This window comes from Paramisgurnus dabryanus, chromosome 9, assembly GCF_030506205.2.
Source record: "Paramisgurnus dabryanus chromosome 9, PD_genome_1.1, whole genome shotgun sequence".
NCBI classification, from domain to species: Eukaryota; Metazoa; Chordata; class Actinopteri; order Cypriniformes; family Cobitidae; genus Paramisgurnus; species Paramisgurnus dabryanus.
In genome coordinates, this window is record NC_133345.1 from 12,938,071 (window position 1) to 12,965,890 (window position 27,820).

Sequence of the window (27,820 nt, forward strand, 5' to 3'; positions counted from 1 at the left end):
TCAAGGTTTTTAGTATATTTTTTTATTGCTACGTGGCAAACAAGTTACCAGTAGGTTCAGTAGATTCTCAGAAAACAAACAAGACCCAGCATTCATGATATGCACGCTCTTAAGGCTGTGCAATTGGGCAATTAGTTGAAAGGGGTGTGTTCAAAAAAATAGCAGTGTCTACCTTTGACTGTACAAACTCAAAACTATTTTGTACAAACATTTTTTTTCTTGTGTAGTATCAGCCGGATTTATGACAATGTTTAACCCTTACAAAAAAGAAGTTTACTTCAAGTTAATTTTATTTAGTATACTTAAGTAATTTTGGAGTATAGTTTTAAAGTGTACATGCAAGTGTTCTGTTAGTGCGCTCTTAGTAAACTAGTAGTTTATTAATTGTGTGCTGCAGGTACACTTGCAAGTATTCTTTTATCATACTTTTAGTTAACTAGTAGTTTACTAGTCATACCGAAAACGTACATGTAAGTGTTCTGCTAGTCTACTCTCAGGTACCAGTTTAATCAACATTGAATTACCTTTTGGTTTTGCAAAAAAAAAATCAACATTGATTTCACAACGTTGTTTCAACATCACACTTTCAACATAGGTGATTTAAGGTTGATATCACGACGCAATTTCAACCTCCCATTTCCTTGTTGTTTTTAACACTAAATATAGATTTTTTTTACTTTACATTGCAATACTCACCAAATGATTTACTGTAAACATGTCATGTTTTTAGTGCAATTATCATATGAATGCAACTTGCTGGGCATAACTTACAGCAGAACCCCATTCATAAAACTAAACACCTAAAGAAGGTAAAGTTTGAATGTGGACAAATTAAATGGCAGGTGCCTACCCTTTCCAAATAAACATGAAAGCAGCTGTTAAAATTTTTATTTTATGGATAAAACACATTCTTTCAAACAGTTAGGTTTCCATTCAGTAGTGCAGAAGTGAAATATTCCAAATGTATAATAAAATCATAAAATATGAAAGCAAAATCATGTTTAAAAGTCATTTTATTCATCTGAATAGAAAACCTTTTTTATTCAAGTGTAGCAGGATGACGTCTAGTCATTGGTTAACGTGTGGTAAAACCAGACCAATTGGATATTGATTCAGAGGGTATAAAAGCCCTGAGAGGTTGGGGAGCGAGATGCGGGTTGGAGATTGTGCATATGGACATACACGGTGTATAGACGATTATCAACAAAATCAGTATCACCCACGTATCATGAAGTGGTCAACTAATGATTCATGAAGAGGTCGGATTTTCGGATGTTCCCTAGCCCGAACGGCGCATGTGCGAAGTCGTAACCGGGTGGATCAGGCTGACGGCGTCCTCGTGTGTTTGACTCCAAATCAAGCTTGCGGTGACTATAGTATAGGTTTGTGTGAAATAGTAAAGAAGTTAGTTGTAGATATTGTGGGAAAAAGCTGCGGGGATATCGACCGACGGCCTGTATAGGTCCGGAACGATATTTCTGTGGGTTTTTTCTGTGGTATCAAATAGATGATAGGAAGAGAAATGGAGGTAGAAAGTGATAGTATGGATGGGGAAAGTGATGGGGAAGGTAGTAGGAAAGGGAATGAATGGGTTGAGGTAAGGAGTAGGGAAAATGGTCGGAAAAGAAGGAAAGAGGATTCATCTAGTTTGGAAGGGTCGGAGAATGAGAGAAGGGAGATGAGGAGTGCAGAGGAGGAATTGCTAAATATAGTAGTAAGGTTTGAGGGTGTAGGAGGGATTAGGAAGATTGATCCGATTAAACTCACAAATATTATAAAAGGACAGGTTGGAGAAGTTAAATATGCAAGAGTGTTAGGAGATGGAAATTTGTTAATAGGATGCAAAAGTGAAACCCAAGTAGACAAGGCAAAGAAAATGACGAGCATTGGGAAAGTTAAAGTAACTAGGATAGTGAGAGTCGGTGGGGAGAGAGAAAATGGCGGTAAAGGAGTGATCTATGGTATACCTCTAAGTGTTAAGATTAGGGATCTGGAAAAACATTTGAAAGTAGCAGGAAATAAGGTGATAAGTGCAAAAAGAATGACTAGAGGAATAGAGAGAAGAGAAACTGAATCCATTCTGCTAATATTTGAGGGAGAAGTGATACCAAAAGAGGTATATTTTGGATATGTAAGATATAATGTGAGGGAGTACTTTAAAAAACCTACAAGGTGTTATAATTGCCAAGAGTTTGGACATATAGCAAAGACATGTAAGGGAAATAGGAAATGTGCTAGATGTGGGGGGGATCATGAGTATGGGAAGTGTGAGGAGGGTGTTAGACTTAAATGTTGTAATTGTGGAGGTAATCATAGTGTGGCATTTTGGGGATGTGAAGTGTATAAAAAAGAAGTGGAGGTGCAGCAAATGAAGGAAAAACAAAAGGTTTCATATGTTGATGCAGTTAGAATGGTAGAGCAGGGAAGTAAGAGTAAGGAAGGATCCACTAAAGAGAAGGTAATGGGAGAAGAAGGTCAAGACAAGAAGAAGGCATGGATAGAGAAGAAGAAAATGGTGACATTCATAGCAGGGGTAATAAATGCAACATATGAAATCAAATCAAAAACAGAAAGGATCCAGATTATTGTTAAAGCAGCGGAACATCATCTGAATATGATTGGATTGAAATGGGAGGAGATAAATGATGAATTGAGAATGCAGGCCAGTCAAGAAATAGTATCTGGTGGAAGCTAATACTAATGGTGTTAATACTGCAATGGAATGCGAGGAGTCTGATAGCCAATGGACAGGATTTTAAACGATATGTATTAGAAAGAGAGGAAAGACCAGATGTTGTGTGTGTACAAGAAACGTGGTTAAAACCAAGGTTAGATTTTATATTGTATGGATATGTTGCAGTAAGAAAAGACAGAAGGAATTAAGGTGATAAGTGCAAAAAGAATGACTAGAGGAATAGAGAGAAGAGAAACTGAATCCATTCTGCTAATATTTGAGGGAGAAGTGATACCAAAAGAGGTATATTTTGGATATGTAAGATATAATGTGAGGGAGTACTTTAAAAAACCTACAAGGTGTTATAATTGCCAAGAGTTTGGACATATAGCAAAGACATGTAAGGGAAATAGGAAATGTGCTAGATGTGGGGGGGATCATGAGTATGGGAAGTGTGAGGAGGGTGTTAGACTTAAATGTTGTAATTGTGGAGGTAATCATAGTGTGGCATTTTGGGGATGTGAAGTGTATAAAAAAGAAGTGGAGGTGCAGCAAATGAAGGAAAAACAAAAGGTTTCATATGTTGATGCAGTTAGAATGGTAGAGCAGGGAAGTAAGAGTAAGGAAGGATCCACTAAAGAGAAGGTAATGGGAGAAGAAGGTCAAGACAAGAAGAAGGCATGGATAGAGAAGAAGAAAATGGTGACATTCATAGCAGGGGTAATAAATGCAACATATGAAATCAAATCAAAAACAGAAAGGATCCAGATTATTGTTAAAGCAGCGGAACATCATCTGAATATGATTGGATTGAAATGGGAGGAGATAAATGATGAATTGAGAATGCAGGCCAGTCAAGAAATAGTATGTGGTGGAAGCTAATACTAATGGTGTTAATACTGCAATGGAATGCGAGGAGTCTGATAGCCAATGGACAGGATTTTAAACGATATGTATTAGAAAGAGAGGAAAGACCAGATGTTGTGTGTGTACAAGAAACGTGGTTAAAACCAAGGTTAGATTTTATATTGTATGGATATGTTGCAGTAAGAAAAGACAGAAGGGAAGGAGGGGGAGGAGGATGTGTTACATTTGTAAAGCAGGGTATACCGTATGGAGTAATTGATGAAAGGAGTAAGCAAGAGTGTGTAATAGTGAAGATATGGGCAAGAAATAAAGAAATTATAATAATTAATTATTATAATCCATGTCAAAGGTTAGAACTAAAAGAACTAGAGGAAATAGGAAGTCAGAATAGTGGTAGTATGGTATGGTGTGGGGATTTTAATGGGCATAATACTTTGTGGGGTAGTGAAAAAACGGATAGTAATGGACAGATAATAGAAGAGTTAGCAGATGAGTTGAATTTAGTATGTTTAAATGATGGTAGGGGCACAAGAATAGATCTCAAGACAGGAAAAGAGTCTATTCTTGATTTAACATTGGTATCAAGTAGTATAGCAGCAAAGTGTAATTGGACAGTATATCAAGAAGGAACAATAGGAAGTGATCATTACCCTATATGGTGTAAAATAAATATAGAAATTCAGTTGGAAACAGGAATTATAAGTGGAAAGTGGAATTTTGATAAGGCAAAGTGGGAGGAATTTCAGGAAATTACTAATATGTATTTTAGTCAGATTAGTAATGATGAGAGTGTAAGAAGTCTAGATAATCAAATTAAGCAGGGAATTAAAATGGCAGCAGCAGAGACTATTCTGAGAAGTAGTGGAAGGGGGGAAAAGAAAATAATGCCTTGGTGGGATGATAAGTGTAGGGTAGCAGTAAGGAAGAGAAATAAAGCATTCAAGCAAGTTAAGAGATCCCATAATTTTGAACACCTGATCCAGTATAAACAAGCACAGGCAGTAGTAAGACGGACAATAAGACAAGCAAAAAGAGAGTACTGGGAAAAATATTGTAGCACAATTGGATATGAAACGCCGGTAGGTGAAATATGGAAGATGATAAAGAGAATGGGAGGGGACAGGAAGGACTGGAGCTATCCTGTGTTGAAAGAAGGTGAAGAGGTAGCGGTAACAAACAAAGAGAAAGTGGAGATGATGGCAAATACGTTTGCAAGAATAAATAGCTCTGGTAACCTGTCTGAAAAAGGAAGACGTGATAGGGAAAGAACAAAAGAGAAATATAGGCATGCATTAGGTAGAAAAGAAAGTGGTAATGAAATGTTTGATGCCCCCTTTAATATGGGAGAGTTAAAGAGAGCCCTGATGAAAGCTAGAAACACAGCTCCTGGTAAGGATGAAGTATGTTATAATATGATAAAACGTTTAAGTGATGAGAGTCTTGGAAAGTTACTGATGTTGTATAATAAAGTGTGGGAAGAAGGTAGTATGCCAGAAAGCTGGAAAGAAGCGATAATAATACCAATAAAGAAACCTGGTAAGGATGATAGTAAACCAGAAAATTATAGGCCTATAGCACTGACGTCGCATGTATGTAAAATTATGGAGCGTATGATAAATGAAAGGTTAATACATTTTTTGGAATCCAGGAGTTTAATAGCTATGTGTCAAAGTGGTTTTAGGAAAGGAAGAGGTACAATGGATGCAATAATATGCTTTGAGGATGAAGTGGTGAAAGCCCAAATAAACAAAGAAATGGTGGTGGCAGTATTTTTTGATGTGGAAAAAGCGTATGATATGATGTGGAGGGAGGGCCTCTTAATCAAAATGCATCTATTGGGTATTGGGGGGAAAATGTTTAATTGGATTAAAAACTTTCTAGAGGGAAGAATGATTCAAGTGAGAATAGGAATAGAGTTATCCAAGCAGCATGTGGTTGAAAATGGAACACCCCAAGGAAGCGTATTAAGCCCAACGCTGTTCTCCATTGTGATAAATGATGTATTTACAAGTACACCAAGAGATATGGGTAGGTCTTTGTTTGCTGATGATGGAGCATTATGGAAGAGAGGAAGAAATATTGAACATATAATTAGGAAGTTGCAAGGGGGTATTAGCCAAGTGGAAAAATGGGGTGATGAATGGGGCTTTAAATTCTCAGTTGAAAAGACTAAGGTAGTATTTTTCACTAGGAAAAAGGTAGGAGAATACCAGTTAAAGCTGTATGGGAACAACCTAGAAAAGGTGGAGTGTTTTCGCTTTCTGGGTGTTTTATTTGATGCTAAGTTAACATGGAAGAATCATATAAGACAGGTTGTTGACAAATGTAAGAAAGTTATAAACGTCATGAGATGCCTTTCAGGGCTACAGTGGGGAGCTAGTATTACAGCTCTGAGGTATATTTATATAGCACTAATAAGGTCGAGATTAGATTATGGATGTATAGCATATGGATCAGCATCGAAGACTGCATTAAGAGAACTAGATATAATCCAAGCTCGAGCTTTAAGAATTTGTATTGGAGCAGTAAGAACTACGCCAGTGTGTGCAATGCAGGTAGAAGCTGGGGAGATGCCATTAGAGTTACGCCGAAATCAATTAACAGCTAACTACTGGATCAATTTGAGAGGGCATAGTGACAGCCACCCAACAAAAAAGGTATTGCAAGCAAGCTGGGAGAAGGAAAAAGGAAACAGGAAAAGCTTTGGATGGACAGGAGATCAAATAGCAGCTGATATGAGAATAAATAATATAGAATTTGAAGAAAATAATATATGGCCCAATAGACCAGTATGGCTACTAGAGTATCCAAAAGTGGATAAAGAGCTACTAAATATTAGACGGAGTGGTGAGCCATCAGATACAGTAGCGGAGTATCACAGGAGGAGGGAATGCATATATAAGACATATATTCAGATTTTTACGGATGGATCAAAAGAGGGAAACATAACGGGTTTAGGTATGACGGTGCCTAAGTATAAGATAGAAATGTACAAAAGAACATCTGATCATTTGAGTGTATACGCTGTGGAAATGTGTGCTATCATGATGGCAGTACAGTGGATTGTAGAGAATAATAATCAAGATTTTGTTGTATGCAGTGATTCTGTATCGACGCTTATGAGCATTGAGGCGGGTGCTGCTAAAAGTCATCAGGGCCTGCTTTATGAGATTTTATTTAATTACACGATAGCAGTCAGACAGGGGAAAAATGTTGCTTTCATGTGGGTGCCGGCACATTCAGGTATTAAAGGAAATGAGGAAGCTGACAAGCTAGCAAAAAAGGCAGTAAAAAAGGAAGATGTTGAACTGCATATCAAATTAGCTAAATCAGAAGGTAAGAGTATAGTTTGGAGTGAAACAATGGAGAAATGGCAGCAGCAATGGAGTAATGAAATAAAGGGAAGACACTGTTATTCCATACAAAGTACTGTAGGTGGCAATAGAGGTAAGGGGAGAAACCGGAAAGAGCAAGTCATTTTAAGTAGATTAAGATTGGGACATAGCAACTTAAATAGCACTCTTCATATTATAGGAAAGCATCCAACAGGTTTGTGTGATTATTGTCAGGAAAAGGAGACTGTGGAGCATATCCTTATATCATGTGGAAAATATAATCAGGAAAGGCAAGAAGTGATGGCACAGCTACAGAGTATGGAGCAAATAGATGTAAGTGTTAAAAATATCTTATATTTAGCGGAAAAGGGACAAGGAGCAAGTTATTTTTTTGACTATTTAAAAGAAACTGGACTGGATAAGAGAATTTAGGAGGAGACAAATATGAGCAGAAGATGGCAGTAGTGCAACAAACTGGATCCAAGCTGCCGCTAAACACCAAAGAAGAAGAAGAAGAAGGAGCGAGATGCGTCATCCAGTGGTACCGCCCTCTTGGCGGACGCGGGTTTTATGAATGAATGAATGGTAAGTGTTGGCTGCACGCGTAAATTCGTGTTTGTGTAAAGTTTTAATTTTATTATACTTGTGCTAGGATAATGCTCGTTCCATCGGGTGTCTCATCACCGAGTATGTGATGTTCGTAACCTTTGGGAATGAATTGGTATGTAGCCTTACCATCGTTTATTCCGGGTATTTGAGTATGTTATGTATTTAAGTGTTCTGTGCCTGGCAGGTGACATGTAGCCTACGCCTTCACGGTGTCCGTAACCACATCAAATGGGACGAGTGTTAATCTGAGATGACTGCACTGCTGCCTTGCCTGGGTCTCATTTGCTTTATTTGGTAGTTGGACGCTCACGAATCCGCGACAATGATATTGCCCTCCTTTAGGCTGCTATAGGACTGAGGTGGGGTGCTTACGGCATTGACCGGGTGCTGACGGCCTTGACCACGTCATTTGACTACGGGACTGTGGTCATGAAGGTCTGAATTGACTGTTTTATCCACTGCTTTTAAAGTGCAGCCTTTCTCTCTGGTCGCTGGAAGTACACGTGACCCAACTACCTTCAGCTGCCGCTTATGGTTGTTTGTCGGTTTATTAAATTGCCTTGATTATGTTTTTTTGTTTTGTTTTATGTTTTAGTTATTAATGTCTGTCTTTTTGTATAAGTTTAATTGTTTTGATTGTATTTTGTTTGAAGTGAGATGCGTTGGCTGGGGATTGAAATTCACAAATTGCGGTTTGCTGTTTTGCAGTGCTTCACAAACTTTGCGGTATTGAGTGTGGGGTGTAAACTAATCCCTGCCAGCAACTCTCACTTTAATTTTATTGTCTTTTTTTGTATGTGTTGTGAAGCTTAAATTGTGACTCTTGAGGAACGATTATTTTTTTTTACTCTATAAAATAAAGAATTTATATATTTTTCTATATTTGTGTTGTCCTTCTCGCACCATCTTTGACAACGAACCTTCGTGCCTTATGGTTTAATTTCCCGGTGTATTCCGGGTGGCGTAGTCGGAAATTAGTTTCATTTGTAATTCCCTTTTTGTATATCACCTTGCCACACAAGGAAAACTGCAAATGTGAATTTTGTTGTTGATTTAGTTGAAAGTCTTCTTATGGCCACCACCACCCATCCATTCTGGCTCATGCTGTACTTAAAATATGATGACAGCATCTTAAGAGGGAAAAAACACAAGTTAATTCATTTTCAAAAAATGTCAAAGTTCAACATGAATGGGGGTGGTCCACTGCAAAAGCAAGCATTTGAAAAATCTTCAGTTCTCAGTAATTTAAGGTGTGTTTGTATGGTTTTGAGGCTAAATGGTGTTTCACAAAATATATCTTGTTTTTTTTAACTGGTTGAATAATTTCTTTTAATATGACATTAGGCTATATGAGGAGTGATTATTGACAGTCCGGTACTGCCTTAATATTTTCTAATAATTAAAAGCCCCAGATTCAATTACTCTTTGGTTATACCATGGTTACCTCACCCATACAATATTGTTTCAATGTTTTATTTTTAGATATTTGACAGGTTTTATTTCCTTAATATTGTATTGTGAATATTTTATGCTTGGCATCATAAAGGGCAGGGTATTTGATTTTGAAAAATAATAACTTTAGCCTACACGCACCGACCAGAAGCACACTCATATCTCATTCACCAGTAAGATAAGTGCAGTACAAAGTAAATAACATTACCAAAATAACCATCATAAACAACTATTTTAAATTGGAATAAACACAGCACATTTAGACGTGTGTAGTCGCAGTAGTTTGCTTGTAAATTTGAAAACTTAAATAATATTACACTTATTCGTAAAGGAGCACAAAGTACATAAGCAAAATGTTTCATTAAAATACAATCTGAATCCATCAAAATGGAATCACACAACATACCTACCTTTCCAAAAGAAACACTGCAACGACCCTTTCAGACCTGCAGCTGCATCCATCTTGCAAAAAAGCAGTGAAGTTACCAATGTTAATTTGGTTTTTGCTCTTTGCTCATCCTGATGTTTTTTGTCGTTTCAAAAGGTCTTTAGTTTTGCTGCTCCTGTGCATGTTGTCAATTCAGCAGGAAAGTTAGTTTGATTCTCCATATTTTTACAGAGCGTGAACAGGGTGTGATGTGGCATGCAAAGCACGTTCACAGAAGAGGAGCAAAAATTGAATGCGACCAATTAGGCATGGGCCGGAGTGAGATTCTGTTGGTATGATAACCGTAGGCAAAAATACTACTGTGTTGCGGTACTGCCATTGTGACACTAAAATTTGTTATTTTCAAATGTCTGCGTATAAAAACATCAACTTTTTAACTGGACACAATACATTTTATTTTTAAGCAACATCCCACTAAACAAAAACACGTCCAGAAGACGTCATTATAACGTCTTTGTCTACCGTTTAAAAGACGTCCACCGAGTAGCCAGAATGAACGTTTTTGCAACGTCTTTTTTAGACGTCTTTTTTGTGTTGAAATTAGACGTCCTACTGACATGCTTGTTGAATGTTTAAAAGACGTCCAGTGGGGAGCCAGAGACAACGTTCATTTAATGTCTTTTTTGTGTTGAAATTAGACGTCCTACTGACATGCTTGTTGAACATTTAAAAGACGTCCAGTGGGGAGCCAGAGACAACGTTCATTCAACGTCTTTTTTAGACGTCTTTTTTGTGTTGAAATTAGACGTCCTACTGACATACTTTTTGAATGTTTAAAAGACGTCTACTGGAAAGCCAGAGACAACGTTCATTCAACGTCTTTTTTAGACGTCTTTTATGTGTTGAAATTAGACGTCCTACTGACATGCTTGTTGAACGTTTAAAAGACGTCCAGTGGGGAGCCAGAGACAACGTTCATTCAACGTCTTTTCTAGACATCTTGCATGTGTTGAAATTAGACGTCCTACTGACATATTTGTTGAACGTTCAAAAGAAGTCCATGGAGTATCCAGAATGAAAGTTTTCGCAACGTCTTTTCTAGACGTCTTTTTTGTGTTGAAATTAGACGTCCTACTGACATGCTTGCTAAATGTTTAAAAGACATCGTTTAAAGGATGTTTTTTAAATGTTCATTATTGAAATCCAAGTGACATCCTTACAGGGTTTTTCGATGTCTTTGCAGACCTCTAAAAGACATTCATAAAATTTTTAATTATGTTTAATGTCAGACATCCCTGTTGACCTCCATTTAAACTAGGTGTACAATTTTACTTCTTAAGGCAACAGTTCAAAATGGTCTTATCACCAAATATGCTACAAAGGGTTTGGACATCAACACTTTTTTAGGTACTGGATGTTGACCGTGTGCACACCTACTGCTTTAAAATATTAAATACCCATCCCCTTGGCTGACATGTACCTATCCAAGAACTTTAGGTGGGCAGAGACATTTTGTAATATGGGTCACAGAATGTAAGAAGGATAAGGACAATGACAGGTAACACTAAACAGAACTTTATTTGACAGACTATGGGTAAATACCCATAACATAGACAAGAACCGACAATGAATAAAGACAATGGTAAGCATGTGTGTGTATAAAACAATTAAAGATGGTGGTTGACAGGGTGCAAAGGATTATGGGTATGTAGTCCAGTGAGTGAGAGCAGACGATCCCTGCAAACTTTGCTGTGGAGAGCAATGAAGAGTAGGAGGAGGTTCTGGAGGCAGATGGATTGCCAGGAGGAGGAAGAAAGATGCAGTCCAGGATGGGGCCTTGAGCAAGGCAACACATGATCATGAGAAGCTATGGAGGAGTGGAAGGAACCATCATGGAGGAGACCAGGGTGCCGACTGATGGACACAGAGCTGCAGACGGTGACGGTAGTGATGTTACATTTGAAGCGAGGCTTCGGAGCTTGTGTCGAGTAAAAGTGGGTGTGTCAGATGAAGCTTTGATTCGAAGCTTGTGTTGTTAACGTTGAAATCACGTGACCAATGACAAACGAAGCTTCACTTTCTGCTCAGTCACGTGCGCGCTTCGCTTTGCGTGTCAGAAGGTTCGAACTCTAGAGGTTTTTTATGAGTTATTTGCCTTATTCACATTTTGGTCCCACATACTATTGTATATATAGTATTGTATTTACTTATACTTGTGTGCGCGTGTGTTATTATGTGCGTGTGAACCTTATTCTGTACAATACAGTATTGAATCATATGAATATTAACTCATCCTGGAATTTATTGCCACCCTTTAATGAGTAAATACATTTATTATATTGGCCATTCACACACATGATGTCTAAGCTTTATTTGTACACATAATATTAATATTCATCTGAATTCCATCAGCTTGTTGCTTCACTGACGGAGCTTTTTCCAGAAGCAAGTGCTATATGTTTTATTAACCAAAAGATGGCGCTGTTTTCGACACCCTCGTTGAGGCTTCGAATCATGGTTCGAAACAGTAAGGGAAGTATCGGTGCTTGATTCGATGCTTCATTTAACCATCACTAGGTGACGGAAGAGCCTGAGATGTAACCAGACAGACACAGAGCCCGGCTGGAAACAAGGTGCTGGAGAGCCAAGGCTTTTATTGTGGCCAGCTTAAGTCACACCTGTGCAATAATCATGCTGTCTAATCAGCACGTTGATGTGCCACACCTGTGAGTTGGATTATCTTGTCAAAGGAGAAGTGCTCACTTACACAGATTTACACAGATTTCTGAACAATATTTATGAGAAATAGGCCTTTTGTGTACATAGAAAAAGTATATGTTTTTCTATACATGTCTTTGCAGAAAACTGAAACGAAAAAAGAAGGCAAAATACTTTGTTTCCCTTTAGCTTCCAGACAGACTGTAGCAGTCAGAAATGTCATCTGCATTTGTCCAGAGAACCCACTGAGCAAAAACACGTCTAAAAGAAGTAATCATAATGTCTTTGTCTAACATTTAAAAGATGTTCTGTGATGTTCCAAGGGGAGCTGGGAGGCAATATTTGGACTTGACTGTAATAAGAGCCACACCTACAACAACAGTAGGAACAATTGTACTTGATGGAATAACCTTATTTTTATCACATGTTTCATGTGTCATGCTCTCATATTTTCATTGTTATGTCAGTCCTGAGGTTTGCTTGCCAACAGACAATAGACTAATATGGACACAAATGTAGAAATGATGAATAAATGCAAAAAATGCAAAAACAAAATAAAATTTTCAGCGGCTGTATATTACATAAACAAACATGTGCCAATTTCATGTGATTTCTTGTTTTTAAATAGCAGGTAGTTCTCCAGACTATTTGACAATAAATTCTTGATTTACAAAAAAAAATTCCATATGAGTTCATATCGGTCTCTGGTCAGGTGTTCAGATATTTAATATTTTTGGCACAGCCATAGACATCTACTATCTTCATACAAGAAAGAATTGGCCTTGTAAATGTTTCAGGAAAACGTGTAGACATCATAGGTTAAATTCCATAACATGCCAATTATGTGATACCAATTTCACGTGTTTGCTCATACATAAGTTCTTACATAATTTTTTAGTTAGTTCCTCGTTATTGCCTTGATAATAGAAAATATGAGCTAGGCATCATGTATGACAGATGCCAATGTGAGGTATTAGCTACATGAACAGATCCTGCCATGAGCAATATAGGAGACATATCTTGTATGTATAGGGCTTATATGTGGATATTTATAAGCAATACATGAGACCAATATGGCCCGTATATGCACATATATGCACCTCAATTTTGCCTACATGTATATGCAGCATATACTGTATGTGCATATAAGCTGCAGGTTTCATATATGTGCATATATCCTCATATAGGTTCTTTCCATGTGGGTTTGCATGTCCACAGACATCCATAAGGGGTCATAGTCTGACGTTTATACACTGAACCTTTTTGGTATGTTCACAGACATCCATAAGGAGTCATAGTCTGACGTTCATAAACTGAACCTTTTTGGTACGTTCACAGACATCCAAAAGGGGTGCAAGAGTGATGTCCAGACACTGACCCTGTTTTGCACGTCCACAGACATCCATAAGGAGTCATAGTCTGACGTTCATACACTGAACCTTTTTGGTACGTTTACAGACATCCAAGAGGGGTGCAAGAGTGACGTCCAGACACTGACCCTATTTTGCACGTCCACAGACATCCATAAGGAGTCATAGTCTGACGTTTATACACTGAACCTTTTTGGCATGTCCACAGACATCCGAAAGGGGTGCAAGAGTGATGTCCAGACACTGACACTGTTTTGCACGTCCAGAGACATCCAAAAGGAGTCATAGTCTGACGTTCATACACTGAACCTTTTTGGCACGTCCGCAGATATCCAAAAGGGGTGCAAGAGTGACGTCCAGACACTGACCCTGTTTTGCATGTCCACAGACATCCATAAGGGGTCATAGTCTGATGTTTATACACTGAACCTTTTTGGTACGTTCACAGACATTCAAGAGGGGTGCAAGAGTGACGTCCAGACACTGACCCTCTTTTGCACGTCCACAGACATCCATAAGGAGTCATAGTCTGATGTTCATACACTGAACCTTTTTGGTACATTCACAGACATTCAAGAGGGGTGCAAGAGTGACGTCCAGTCACTGACCCTGTTTTGCACGTCCACAGACAGCCATAAGGGGTCGTAGTCTGACGTTCATATACTGAACCTTTTTGGTACGTTCACAGACATCCAAAAGGGGTGCAAGAGTGACATCCAGACACTGACCCTGTTTTGCACGTCCAGAGACATCCATAAGGAGTCATAGTCTGACGTTCATACACTGAACCTTTTTGGTACGTTTACAGACATCCAAGAGGGGTGCAAGAGTGACGTCCAGACACTGACCCTATTTTGCACGTCCACAGACATCCATAAGGAGTCATAGTCTGACGTTTATACACTGAACCTTTTTGGCATGTCCACAGACATCCGAAAGGGGTGCAAGAGTGACGTCCAGACACTGACACTGTTTTGCACGTCCAGAGACATCCATAAGGAGTCATAGTCTGACGTTCATACACTGAACCTTTTTGGCACATCCGCAGATATCCAAAAGGGGTGCAAGAGTGACGTCCAGACACTGACCCTGTTTTGCACGTCCAGAGACATCCATAAGGAGTCATAGTCTGACGTTCATACACTAAACCTTTTTGGTACGTTCACAGACATCCAAGAGGGGTGCAAGAGTGACGTCCAGACACTGACCCTCTATTGCACGTCCAGCAGGCGTTTAAAAGTGGGTCTGAACTAACGGACGTTATACAGACATGATCTGAATGTCTCCCAGACGTTCCATGTTTGGTGGGATACAACGTTTATGCTAGGTAAAAATAAATCCTTTAAATGATAATATTCTTTCAAAAATATGTAATTGAAATATAAACATGAATTCAATTACATGATTTAATTTATTTTGTGTAAAAACAGTTCATACGTTGAAAACGGTATCACAGAAAATTTAAGTGGTTTTGAAACCCTGACTCTTTAAAACCTCTGTATACTTTAAAACCGGTAACCGGCCCATGCCTGCGTCCAATTATTGCATTCGTTCTGAGTTCAATGATTTGTTAAAAATGTTTTGTTCCTACACCTTTTACAGAAGACACGAATTTATAAAAATATACATTTAGACATCTTAACATAGTGATTGCTATCAAGATGTGAGGAGATTTTCAACCAGCATAACTTAAAATGTTTCCAGATACCTTCAGATACCCTGCCTTTAAGCCTCTTCTGCTAGTTCCAAAATGTCATTAAACGCACACAGAGAAACATGCACTTGTGTTTGTAGTAATGAGAACGTATAGATTACGGTTATATATTTATAATCATATTTATATACTACTTTTTTCTTCAGTGTTCATGTATTTATTTGTTTTAGTTTTAAATAGTCAGGAATTATGCTAAATCAATTTATTTATTTATTTGGGTACCACACATATATTTGTTTAATTTGTTGAAATTACACAAATCTACTGTTTCATTTAAACTTGGCGTAGTGATATGGCATTGTAATGCACCCTTAGAACATTTCTCAGAAATAAGCATTTAATAAAAATCATTTGATAAAAATTATATAGTTTAAATCTATACTGTTGCTTAGCTGTGTGCATCCAAGCAAAAGAGAATGACTGTCACATTTAACATAAAGCAAAAATGCTTGTCAAATGCATTTTTTTTCATATTTGGCTGATGCTGTGTTGAACAACTTCTCAGCAGCAACAGAACTGGAAGTGAAGGATGCAATGGGCGGCATTTCAAACAGGCACCAGGGAGGACGGGGGCTATAGAAATAAGTACAACTAATAAGTTGAAGTGAAATGAAGATAGTTTGTTAATGTTTAGATGTTATTTTATTTTAACATTTTATTTTGTTATTTATTCTTTTATTTTGTTACTGTTTTTACTCTTTTTGTTAAAAGTAGTTTTACTTATCATTTTGTCTTATCTGAATTTCTATTGTATTAACAATATTTTTGTAATAAATTGCATGATTGCCGTTTATGAGAACCTGTTTTATTGGATTAAAAGAATTCTTTAGCCATTCTTTTGTTGTTTAATAGACACACACGTGTAGTCATTTAATAGCTGTCTATAGTCTATTTTTGGGCTATGATAGACGTCTACTAGATTTTCACCGACAGCCCAAAATTAGCCTTGTTTTAGCCTAGACGTCAGGGGGGTGTTTTGACGGCTACTAGACGTCTATTAGACGCAAAATTGCTTGCTGGGTAGGGCGGGAAATGAGGCAGATTCACGTGGTGTTTTATAAATCTGAATATTTTTTGGCGTACTCTATTTTTGGCTTTTGTGCGTACGTAGACTTTTAGTAAGGATCAGGGCTCTCAAGTTTTACCAAAAGTTTGGAGTGAGATTACATCTTTCAGGGTAGGGGGTATTTGCGACAGCGTCCCCTCGGCCCCACCCAATTCTCAAGTTTTTGCTAACAGTTTAATTTTACCTAATGTTTTGTAAACAATATTGGCTTCCATAGTATTCTTTTTCCTACTATGGAAGTGAATGGGGCTCATCAAAGGTTTGTTTACAAACCTCAAAAAATCTTCCTTCGTGTTCTTCAGAACTAAGAAATTTGTACAGGTTTGTAACAACATGAGAATGAGAAAATTATGACAGAATTTTATTTTTGGGTGAACTATCCCTTTAAAGTGCCCTATTTTCACACACTACATAATATACCAATACTCTTTTTAGTACTTAAGATAATCTTAAAAACATAGGTGTCCTAATCGGTGTTATTTTGAGAGGCATGAATATAAACTGAAATGCATTTAAAATACTATCTTGCATTATAAAAATTTATACACTTGAAGTAAACTTGTACTCATCTTTCATACAAAGATGGGATCAAATGAATTACAATTGGTACCTAAATACATTTTTAAATTACATTTTAGCATATTTCATATTAATGTACCAAAGAACAAAAAATGTAACATATATTTAGGAACAGAATTAGTACATGAAAATAGAGCACTTTAAGTAGATTGTGAAATTGTACTTTTTAAACTTGAACTTACTGTACCCATACAGTATTGCAGAACATTTAATGATGAAAGGGCAATAATAATGAAATGCATCTCTATAACATTAATTTCAGGAAGCCTCATACTTTTCTTAGTTTCAGGTTCTTAAGCTTCTGGTTGCAAAGCTGTTGGAGTTTTTGACTGAATCAATAATAATTTAGCACAAATTTGGCTTTATTCCCCAATAGTAGCTCTCGTTGTCTTTGATCAAACGCAATGATTTCGTCCAGGAATCGTTAAATCAAAATGCTTAAAAAATGGGTTATCTACCGCATTCGTCGGAGCTTGCTCATCCAACTCATACTCCGTTAAATCCATGTTAGTAACAAACGTGCATGCAGCAGGATAATATCAGATTTATCCAGAAACAACTTCTCGTTTCTTTCTGATTGCCTTGTAGGATGCATTACGACTTCATGAGGCAAGGCGCTGCAAGAAACGACAAGTGAATGACATCATAGTAACGCAAGACCACAAGATTTCTTGCGGTACTCTTCTGCTTGTCAGTACTTGCGGCGCTGTGTAAAGTTGAGCACACTTAAAACACTCGAAGCAGACCTGCCTTGCGTATGCCTGTAACAGGACAATTTTTACTTCTCAGCGTGAGAAATACAAGGTGTGGCGTGTGAACTGACTGTAATGCGTGTGTCTCACGGTGAATACGTGAGTCTTGACTCTGGGGCCTCATGTATAAAACTGCGTAGGATCCTTACTAAAAGTCTACGTACGCACAAAAGCCAAAAATGGCATAGGCTACATCAAAAATTATGAAGACTACTAAAACAAAGCAATGTTCCCATTATAAATCACAGTTCACCTGCAAGTGTGCAAACATGAATCATCCTAATATCCCACCCTGCAAGCCCATTCTCCCATCAAGTTTGTTTTTTTATAAATCACAAACTTTGCGTGGGAACTGGCGTACGCACAAAATGGGGCTGGAAACGTGCGTACGCCAGTTCCCACGCAAAGTTTGCCCCTGGTAAGGATCCTACGCACAGTTTTATAAATGAGGCCCCTGCTCTGCAGCCTCCCCAGGTTTCAAGCTTCAAAACAGTGAATCATTTTGCGAAGCAATTGGTTAAATTGATTCGAAGCTTCGAAAAGCTTTGTTTCTCCCATCACTAGTTCAGATAGTTTGACCAGGATCAGTTTAACTATATTATAAGGGGGATTTCCTGTCAGACCTGAATGACATTCTTTACGTTATACGCTCAAGAGATCCACTTTAAAGTCCAATCTGAAGTCTACGTCCAAACAGATCCATCGTGGCCGTGATAGATTTTTTTTTAAAACATTAATGGTAGTACTGGCTAAAGATCGGACTCCTCCTCACTGACAGCGAAAGATCTGAAGTCCCCCCTCTTCCCAGCGCAGGTGGTGCGGTCTTCCTGGAGCAGGAAGTGGGAAATCTGCGGCCAAAGAGGGAACACAAGAAAACCTGTTACAAATAATCATCACCATTATAAAACCATTATACGTGTTATTTACTGGCGGATACGTGCATCAAGAAGTCATTATATATTATACACGGTGAGTGTTTATCTGCTTTTAACTAAGACAACACAACCGATGTGAGATTAGAAAAGAGCACGAGCTCTTCCTTCTCTACAGTCTGGGTTTATTTACAAATTTAACATAGTGCTCGTTATCCCAAAATAAAGAAAATTAAATAAGTTCATACCAAATAAAGCTATTAACGTTACTGTTCTTGTGGACCGGTTTAAACAAGTTACATATCCAATGTATTACGTGGGTTAAAGTATACCTTACACGATTAATATTTATTTGCTTATTTACTCATGAACGTGGATTCAGTGGCTGTAAAGATAAATAACTTATTTCACCATTCGACCTCTGTATTTGATGTTTTGCTTGCAGGCCTATAGTCGTCTACACAGGCGGATGGTGCTAAAAAAATTAGGGGGGAGGCGCAAACAAACTCAAAATCAAACATTTACTGTAGTAATGCAGGACTGTAAATAGCCATTTATCAGATGATGAATATCATTACTGCTTAGCTAAAATACTGAAAATCTTACCGTTGAAGTGAACTTTTAAAGCATGAAATAAATGTACTCTTGAATCTGTAAATTTGAGTATAATGTGGGTTTATTAATGAACTTACAATACGAGCATACAAGTCAAAATGTGTTTATATGTGAAGAGAACAGGGGTGTATTCCTGAAAGCTGGTTACAGACATCCCAACCTGCAAAAAGTCATTTCAGGAAGGTATCCGGAAGCCCCCTATCCCCCCAAAAAGCATAATATTTCTACAGGCCTGTGCAATTATTGGTAACACTTTACAGTAAGTATCATTTGTTAACATTAGTTAATGTATTAGCTAACATGAACTAACCATGAGCAGTACATTTGTTACTGTATTTGTTAATCTTTGTTAATGTTAGTTAATAAAAATACAGCTGTTCATGGTTTGTTCATGTTAGTTCACAGTGCATTAACTAATGTTAACAAGATTTAAATAATTTATTAGTTAATGTTTAAATTAGCATTAACAAAGATAAAAAAATGCTTTATAAAAGCAGTTCATTATTAGTTCATGTTAACTAATGTAGTCAACTAATGTTAACTAATGAACCTTATTGTAAATTGTTTCCCAATTATTTGTTAATTATATTAAAATATGTAGATCACTTTTACTATTTATATAAGCTGCTTATACTATTTGTGTAAATTGTTTTATTTATATTCCATTGCAACTTTAAACAGGTCTAAGGAGTTTGTTGTTTTCATGTAGCATTGGCAACTAGCCGGCCTGAAAAATATGCACATGAAATTAAACTTGTTGAACTCACCTTAACATTGCTTTAAAAATCATTTAACCCATCATGGGCAATGCTGATGTCACTGTTACAAACTGTACAGCGCACAAGATTGTCATTATTTTTAACTCTTATAAGACAGGGGTACACTTCCGTGTCTGGTGTAAAATGTGTCTTATATTTTCACTTTTTAGGGCATTCTGCTTCTGCCTCTGCCATGGTGCTCCTGTTTCTAGATACACTGATTAATTTGTTTCGGGAGAAGAGATAAAAGCCCGCCTACACTGACAATTGATTGGTTGATTTACCGAAACAGGCCAATCAGGATGATCTCTGTCTTACACGCGCTCAAAGAGGCACACACGCAAGGTCTCCCCTTCCTTCTCTGCCGTGCACAGTACACGTTACACGGTTTGGAGCATAGTCTCTTGCTGCGTCTGAAACCGCCTACTTCCATACTATAGAGTAGGCGAAAAGCAGTAGGCAATGCAAGTACCAAGTAGTATGTCCGAATTCATAGTATTACAACAACAGTAGGAGAAAAGTACCCGGATGACCTACTACTTCCGGTTAGATTTTGAAGTGTGCATACGAAGGACACTTCATTATCCCATGATGCCACGGGAGAGAAGTTATCCAATGAAGAAGAAGAGGCATAGGGCTGTTTTTATGCTGGAATGACATGACGTGATGATGACGTATGTCCACTGATCTATATAAATGACTGGATTGCGCATGACGTCACACTTGTGAAGCCACCGCGCCGCCATGTTGGTATACCCAAACGTTCTATTAAATCAATGGACGTTATCAGATTTTAATGATAAAATAACACTTTACTCGTCTTCGTTTTTATATGTGAAGTTACCCTGTACATTATTACAACACAAACGTCCTAAGCATGTAAATAGTTATATACTGAAAGTTGTACATTTTGCGTTTTAATCAGTTATTATACATTCATCTTTATGACAGTATCAGATCAGCAGACAGACCCCAGCATATAAACGTGTCAATAAACGTGCTCATTCTGAAATCTAAATAAATAATCATGCTTTGTACCGTATGTGCATGCAATTATTTGCTAGTTTTGTAATTATGTTATCTAAACTTACAAGTTACCTAAACTTATTTAGAGAAATAACGCTGACCGTCACAGTGTAGCTGAATGTCAAAAAAATCTTTATTTATACCCGTGTCATTAACAAATGCATCAGACACACTCACCTTAACGTTTTTTTTATAAATCCATTATCCTGCCCGATTAAAACATAAACTTTTCAAATAACACCAGAATTAACAAATAATTAATTTACACATATCCTAAAAATGAACCTTGTGTAACTGATACGCTATAAAGGGGGTAAATTTTGATCATGATTTTGAATGAAAATCAATGACCCTCTCTGCAGGTTGGGTATACCAAGATGGCGGCTCGAACTCGGCGCTGGCTTCACCTCACGCAGTTACGTCAAGCGTTCTATGCGCAATCAAGTCATTTATATAGATCAATGCGTATGTCACATAATGTATGACCATGGCGGAAGTAGTACGTCAGAATATCATTCATACTACCAGGATTCATTCTATACAATACCTACTGTTTTAATTTCATCTCATTCAGTACGTACTGTACAGTATGCTGTTTTGGATGCAGCTCCTGTATCCCATGTGTGCTCTTGCTCGCTCATTCTAGATTCCGGGAGATTGTAACAAATTTTCTGGCATCAGAGAGGTTATCCCCACTCACTTACTTAAGCCTTATAACCTCTGGTTTCTGTCGGGTTATGTAAGACTTACATAGTAAATTACTTGCATAGTAAGTAACCATAGCAACTGATTCTCTGAGGATAACCTGCTCCTGTGCAGGCTATGTTCCAGGGTTCGTTCATTTTAGTTAATGATATGAAGCTTCAGATGATGTCTGCCGCATGTGTGCACCTGTGATGATCGTTAGAGCTGCACGATTAATTGTTAAAAGATTGTGATCTCTATTCGACCCCCCAAACGATCTTAATCCAGCATTTCTATGATTCAGGTAATTTTATTTTCAAGGAGGAAAGATGCAGTCTCGCCAGTTTTCGCGACAACATGCAATCACTAACAGAGGCCGCGATGACGTCTCATTTATTATGGCGCAAGCCAGATGTGCTTGTGCTCGTGTTTGCTCCACCAGTACAGCGGATGCTTTTGCCAAAAAGTTAGACAGATATAAACAGAAACTAAAGAGAATGAGTGAGGCAGAGCAATGTGCAGGTACGTCTGACAAGAACCTTGACGTTGTTTTGGTACCAAAAAGAGGATCTTATTCCAGATATTATCCCTTCCGAAAGGGTTTTTGCACAGGGGGACACATTGGCTGCGTCCAAATAACCACACTTGCTGTCTTTGTATTTGACTTCTTACATGAAGTTTTCCTGTATTTGGCCCAAGTGCTGTACTCAATTTACTTAGTAAATTACTTGCTCAAGATGAGCCTGATTCCCTCAATAAGGATATATCTTTAGAAGAGTTAAAAAGTACAGTTAAGTCCTTAGAGAATAGTAAAACTCTGGGTCCGGACGACTTGCCCTCTAAATTATATAAAAAAATTAATGAAATTCTTTCCCCCTACACTTTTAGAAATAAAGGTACAAAACTGTACCTTTTCTGTCACTGGGGCTGTACCCTAAGTTTCCGTTTGGTACCTTTACAGGAATACAAAACAGAATACAATTTTGGGTAGATTACCATACCTTTAGGAACTACATTGTTATAAAAGTCAAAATATATACACTAGCTGTCATTGGGACAGCACCCTTTTAAAAGGTAATTGTATGGACCATTAGGTACAGATATGTAAACATTTAGCACCAATATGTACCTTTGAGATACTAATACTCTTAGAACGAATGTGTTAAAAACAACACATTAGTGTTGATTCTGGGACAACACACTAACTGCGTTGTCCCAGAATCCACCCATCTCTGTGTAATTATTGAAACAACACATTTTGTGTTACTTTTAACACAACATGTGTTATATTTTAACACAAAATCAACACAAAATGACACATAATGTGTTAAAATTAAAATGTTAAATGGGTGGCCTAGTTCATCCTGATCAGAATGGATTAGTTCCTGGCATGAATGTCTCTCAGAACACACAGCGTCTTTTTAATATAATGCACCACCCCAAAGCTATCCAAGACAACCTGGTAATAATCTCTATCGATGCTGAAATAGCATTTGATCAAGTGAAATGTCAATATCTTTTGCAGTGCTTAAAAAAATTTGACATGGGCGATACATTTATAGATTGGATTAAGACCTTGTATAAAAGTCCTTCAGCTCAGGTAATAAGCAATAATACCCTGTCTGATTCCTTTATTCTCAAGAGAGGGACTAAGCAAGGCTGTCCCCTTTCTCCTCTCTTATTTGCCTTGACCGTAGAGCCTTTTGCTCAGTCTATTCATTTCGACCCCTCTCATGGCTAACAGAATATACTGTATATAAATAAATACAATCCAATGCAATGATCACTCACAAATGTGGTGATCAAACACTTAAATTGACGTGACAAAGATATGTTATATAGGCAAGAAGTTAAAGGTGACATAGAATGATTGAACGGGGTATTTATCCTTGTTCTGTGATGTGACATGTAGACAAATTTTTTTTTATTTGGGTCTGTAATGCCTTAGAAGCTTCCTAAAAACCTCTCTCAGTGTGATGTTAAACAAGTGGTTTTGCACCTATTTTGCTCCCCCTACTGGCGTAACTTGCAATCTCATTACTGTTTGGCTGACTTTGTTGCCACTCAAAAAATGTAGCCAATTATTTTAAAGGCACACAAGGCAAGTCTGAGTATTATTTCTCTACTAGCTCCCCCTAGTGTCTGGGAGTAAATGCGTTCTATATCTAAGACTATACGAGACTGAAGGACACCGGGTCGGATACAGCGAACTTGCAAGTGGGGTATTCTTCCTACAGACGGTAGGGGCGGGCGAGAGAGTCTTCATTCGTCATGTAATGAGTCATTTAACCATATACCGACTTACGAAGATGATTTATTAACATAAAAATGCTGCCTTGTGTCCCTTTAAAGTGGAGGGGCAGTTTGATGCCTGTGATGTCATAAGCATCAGTTTTTCAGATTGGGCTGTTTTCTGGCTGACATTTCTAAAAGAGGAATTTCTATGAGACTGAGATGTTTAGCATGTTTAGCACTTTTTGTATGTTTGTGAATGCGGGTAGACTACCATTATTCAACAAAGGTAAAAATGGTTTTTCATTCTCTGACCCCTTTAACAATAAACTTTATTATCCAAAATGAGTCTGATATCAATGCACTAAACATTAAACTTGACTTATTATAAATAACTTTAAAACACAAACAGAACAAAATATATAAAACTTGCATCATTTGCAGTTTTGACGAGAATAACGTTATATTGGACTTATGAAGTCATTGTTTATTAGCTTTACAGTAAGTTGTGTACTTCACAAATTAGTTAGCAACTCACCGTTAAGAAGACAATGCTTGTATGACAACATACTGATGTAGGCTAATGTTTAATGTTGTGCACAACGTTTTTATAACACGAACCCACAGTGTTTGGCGCAAACTTTATACATTTATAAAACTAAAGCGTCTTCTCTACGCCTCTTTTATTTAGCGAGGGTGTAAAGTTGGGCAAGCTTATTAAATCAATTGCTCTGAAATGAGCATGTTCACTAACAACACAAGCAGCTGTAATCTCATATACTGTTATATAAGAAATCTGATTGGTTGATAGAAATGTTGTCCCAGGGTCAACATAATGTTGCCCTGAGGACATCAACCACTTGGCAAAATCAGAAGAGCCATAAGTGCACGACTGCGCATAGTTTAAACGTGTCATTTCTCTGTCTCGCGTCATTTCTCCCGCTTGCGTTTTAATAACTCGCAAGTCGACAAAAGAGACGGATTAAAAACACCAAATGTAAACGGGAATGCGTCTCTCTTGTCCACTTATAATACAATCGACCAAAGCGCGTCTTAATACCAGGTGTAAAAATGTTGTAAAAGACTGCAACCACCTGAACTGAGAGATCACTGACTGAAGTGAAGGGGGTGGGGGATTGGCTGGTGTCACTACAGTAAAGGGCGATTTATAGTCGTGCGTAGGTCCTACGGCGTAGCAGTGACGGCGTAGGTTCCGCGTCGGTTTTCATTTATACTTGTGCGTCGCCGTCTGCGTCGACGTGCAAAGACACGCGAAACCGCTGGTTGGCAGTAATCACGCGTGTAACCACAGTAGCAGCAGAAGTCGTCACAGAAGAAGAAGCTAAGCAAGTTAACCCACAAACGAAGAAAAAATAGCAACTTGTTGTGTATAATTTGAGAAGACCAGCAATGATGTAAGTAAATAAACAGCGACTTATGTTGCAGTTTTAGTTAAATCACTCCTCAACTTGGCTCATCTTTGTTTTCACCGTCTCAACCGGAAATACCTATGACACAGTTTTTTTTACCTGACGGGAGGGGTTCTGGTGGACCAATCACAGAGCTTGCGGTCCGCGAAGGTCCGACGCGCTGTTAGGAATTTTGTGAGGTGCGCGTCAGGCTACGCAGAGCTACGCACAGGCTACGGATAGCCTACGCCGTAGCTACGGCGTAGCACCTACGCACGACTATAAATTGCCCTTAAGTGACCTGGGTCGCCATTAGCAACCAATAGGGCGCACTCTGCTGGACAAACAAGTACTTAAATCTTTCAAAAGCATTTAATGTGTTCTGTAAGAAACATTTATATCGGCTGCATATCTGCGGCTTATACGCTGATACAGATATATCTGCGACAGGCTCATATCGGCCGATAAAATCGGCAAAATGATAAATCAGTCGGGCTCTAATGCACATAAATAACGTGAGCAAGAGGGCTCAACAGTTATATCTAATCAACAGGCACGTGAAACCTACCTAGCAGGTTGCTCAAACAACAAAATCACCACTTCCTTTAAATTTGCAAGAACTATAGACTAATACAATAACATGCTTAAATAAACCCAAAACATAAGTCTACTTACAGTTCTCACGGACACGTGTTTTAAAATCCTGTCAAATGTAGCGCACCCTTCTCAAAGGCAATTGAGGGAGCTGAAATGCTTGTTATCTGCTGTTCTTACATGAACAGTGAGTGTTAATTTTAAACTCTAGTAATGAAGCTTTTCAAATGTAAACAGTGTCTGGATATCTGTGTCTAGTGATGTGTGGTTGAATGTAAATATTTTTTCTTCTCCTTTCAGATGTGGAAGGCAGCCGCTGGTCAGTCTGTTTCTGTTGCAGCAGATGATGGAGGAGATGACTGGGAGACCGACCCTGACTTTGAGGTTACAAACTGATTTCCATCTGGGCCGATAATTTGGCAGATTTTTGTCATATTTAAAAAAATCGTATTTGGACGATTTTTCTGCAAAATTAGGCCAATTAATAGTCAGGAACATCTGCGGGCACCTAAGCTTTGTTGTAGAACTCGGCTTTGGTAAACGATGGCGTGATCGCGTGAATTTAAAGCAGCCAGTATAAATTCGGGGCTTGACTCAAAACATTTGGGGCTGAAGCCCCGGCAAAATTGGCTGGCGACGCCCCTGCGCTTGCTTAACGTTACTGATCGCCATGTTCGTATTTTAATGTCCTTCCACCTCGCGCGCATGCGTGAATTCAATGACGTAGCAAGTTTAAGTTATTAATTATTAAATTGATCCTCTGAGTTACGGATCGATCTTTAGAAATTAATATGAAAATCAACACAGCCCTAATGCAAAGTACCTCTCTTTGGTCAACATCCTTCTTTTTGTAGCCGAAATAGTCCCAAACAGATGATTTCGACTTTCTTTTTGGTACAAAATATTTTTTTTTGCGGCGGATCCTCTTTGTCGAGCATTTTTAGCAGTGAATTTTTGCTGTGAATGTAGAGCGTGAGCAAGCGGCACAGCGAACCAATCACTGTGCAGGCACGCGGAACGTGCATGTCACCCCAGCAACAAGCCATACGACAAACAACTCGTGTTTACTGTGTGCTACCCTGGTGCTACTGTTCTCTTAATACACCATGGGCTACTATCTTTCACATCGCATGTTCCGGCGATGTGACTATCGCTCACGTGCACATCGCGATGTCAATGTTAAAACAGAATATTGTTCAGCCCTAGTAGCTTTTGTTTGCAATTACAGAGGTCAAACGTTTCCTGTAGTTTTTCACCAGGTTTGCACACACTCCTCCACACAGATCTTCTCTAGATCAGTCAGGTTTCTGGCCTTTCGCTGAGAAACACGGAGTTTGAGCTCCCTCTAAAGATTCTCTATTGGGTTTATGTCTGGAGACTGGCTAGGCTACACCAGAACCTTGATATGCTTCTTACAGAGCCACTCCTTGGTTATCCTGGATGTGTGCTTCTGGTCATTGTCATGTTGGGAGACCCAGCCTCGACCCATCTACAATGCTTTAACTGAGGGAAGGGGGTTGTTCCCCAAAATCTCGCAATACATGGCCCCGGTCATCCTCTTCTTAATACAGTGCGGTCGCCCTGTCCCATGTGCAGAAAAACACCACCAAAGCATGATGCTACCATCCCCATGCTTCACAGTAGTGATGGTGTTCTTGTGATGGTACTCATCATTCTTTTTCCTCCAAACACGTTTAGTGGAATTATGACCAAAAAGTTCTATTTTGGTCTTATCTGACCACATGACTTTCTCTCATGACTCCACTGGGTCATCCAAATGGTCATTGGCAAACTTAAGACGGGCCTGGACATGTGCTGGTTTAAGCAAAGAAACCGTCCATGCCATGCATGATTTTAAACCATGACGTCTTAGGCTGCATTCACACGACAGAATTTCTGGAGTGACAACCGTATTTGCTTACAGGTGTGAGTCTGGAAGTGTGCTGTTCAGACAGCACATTACGACACAAATAGAACCCTGCCTGTATGAACGAGTAACCGACCTCAAACCAGTATGCTATTCGCACGCGGTGCCTGTAACCATAGTGAAGGACGTAAATATAAAAACGAAAGTATTATACAATGGACAAAACTTTAATTATGTCA

At 38.3% G+C, this 27,820-nt stretch overlaps 1 protein-coding gene across 2 annotated transcripts in view; it reads left to right on the forward strand.

Moving 5' to 3' along the window:
* The first annotated feature begins 18,333 nt into the window (after positions 1–18,333).
* cttn (cortactin) overlaps positions 18,334–27,820 on the forward strand; it is a 67,137-nt gene continuing 57,650 nt past the window's right edge. For both annotated transcript variants that reach the window (XM_065275761.2, XM_065275762.2), the window contains exons 1-2: positions 18,334–18,493; positions 26,015–26,098. In XM_065275761.2, the coding sequence (XP_065131833.1) occupies positions 26,015–26,098 (84 nt within the window). In that variant the 5' untranslated portion in view covers positions 18,334–18,493. The remainder of the gene's footprint in view (positions 18,494–26,014; positions 26,099–27,820) is intronic.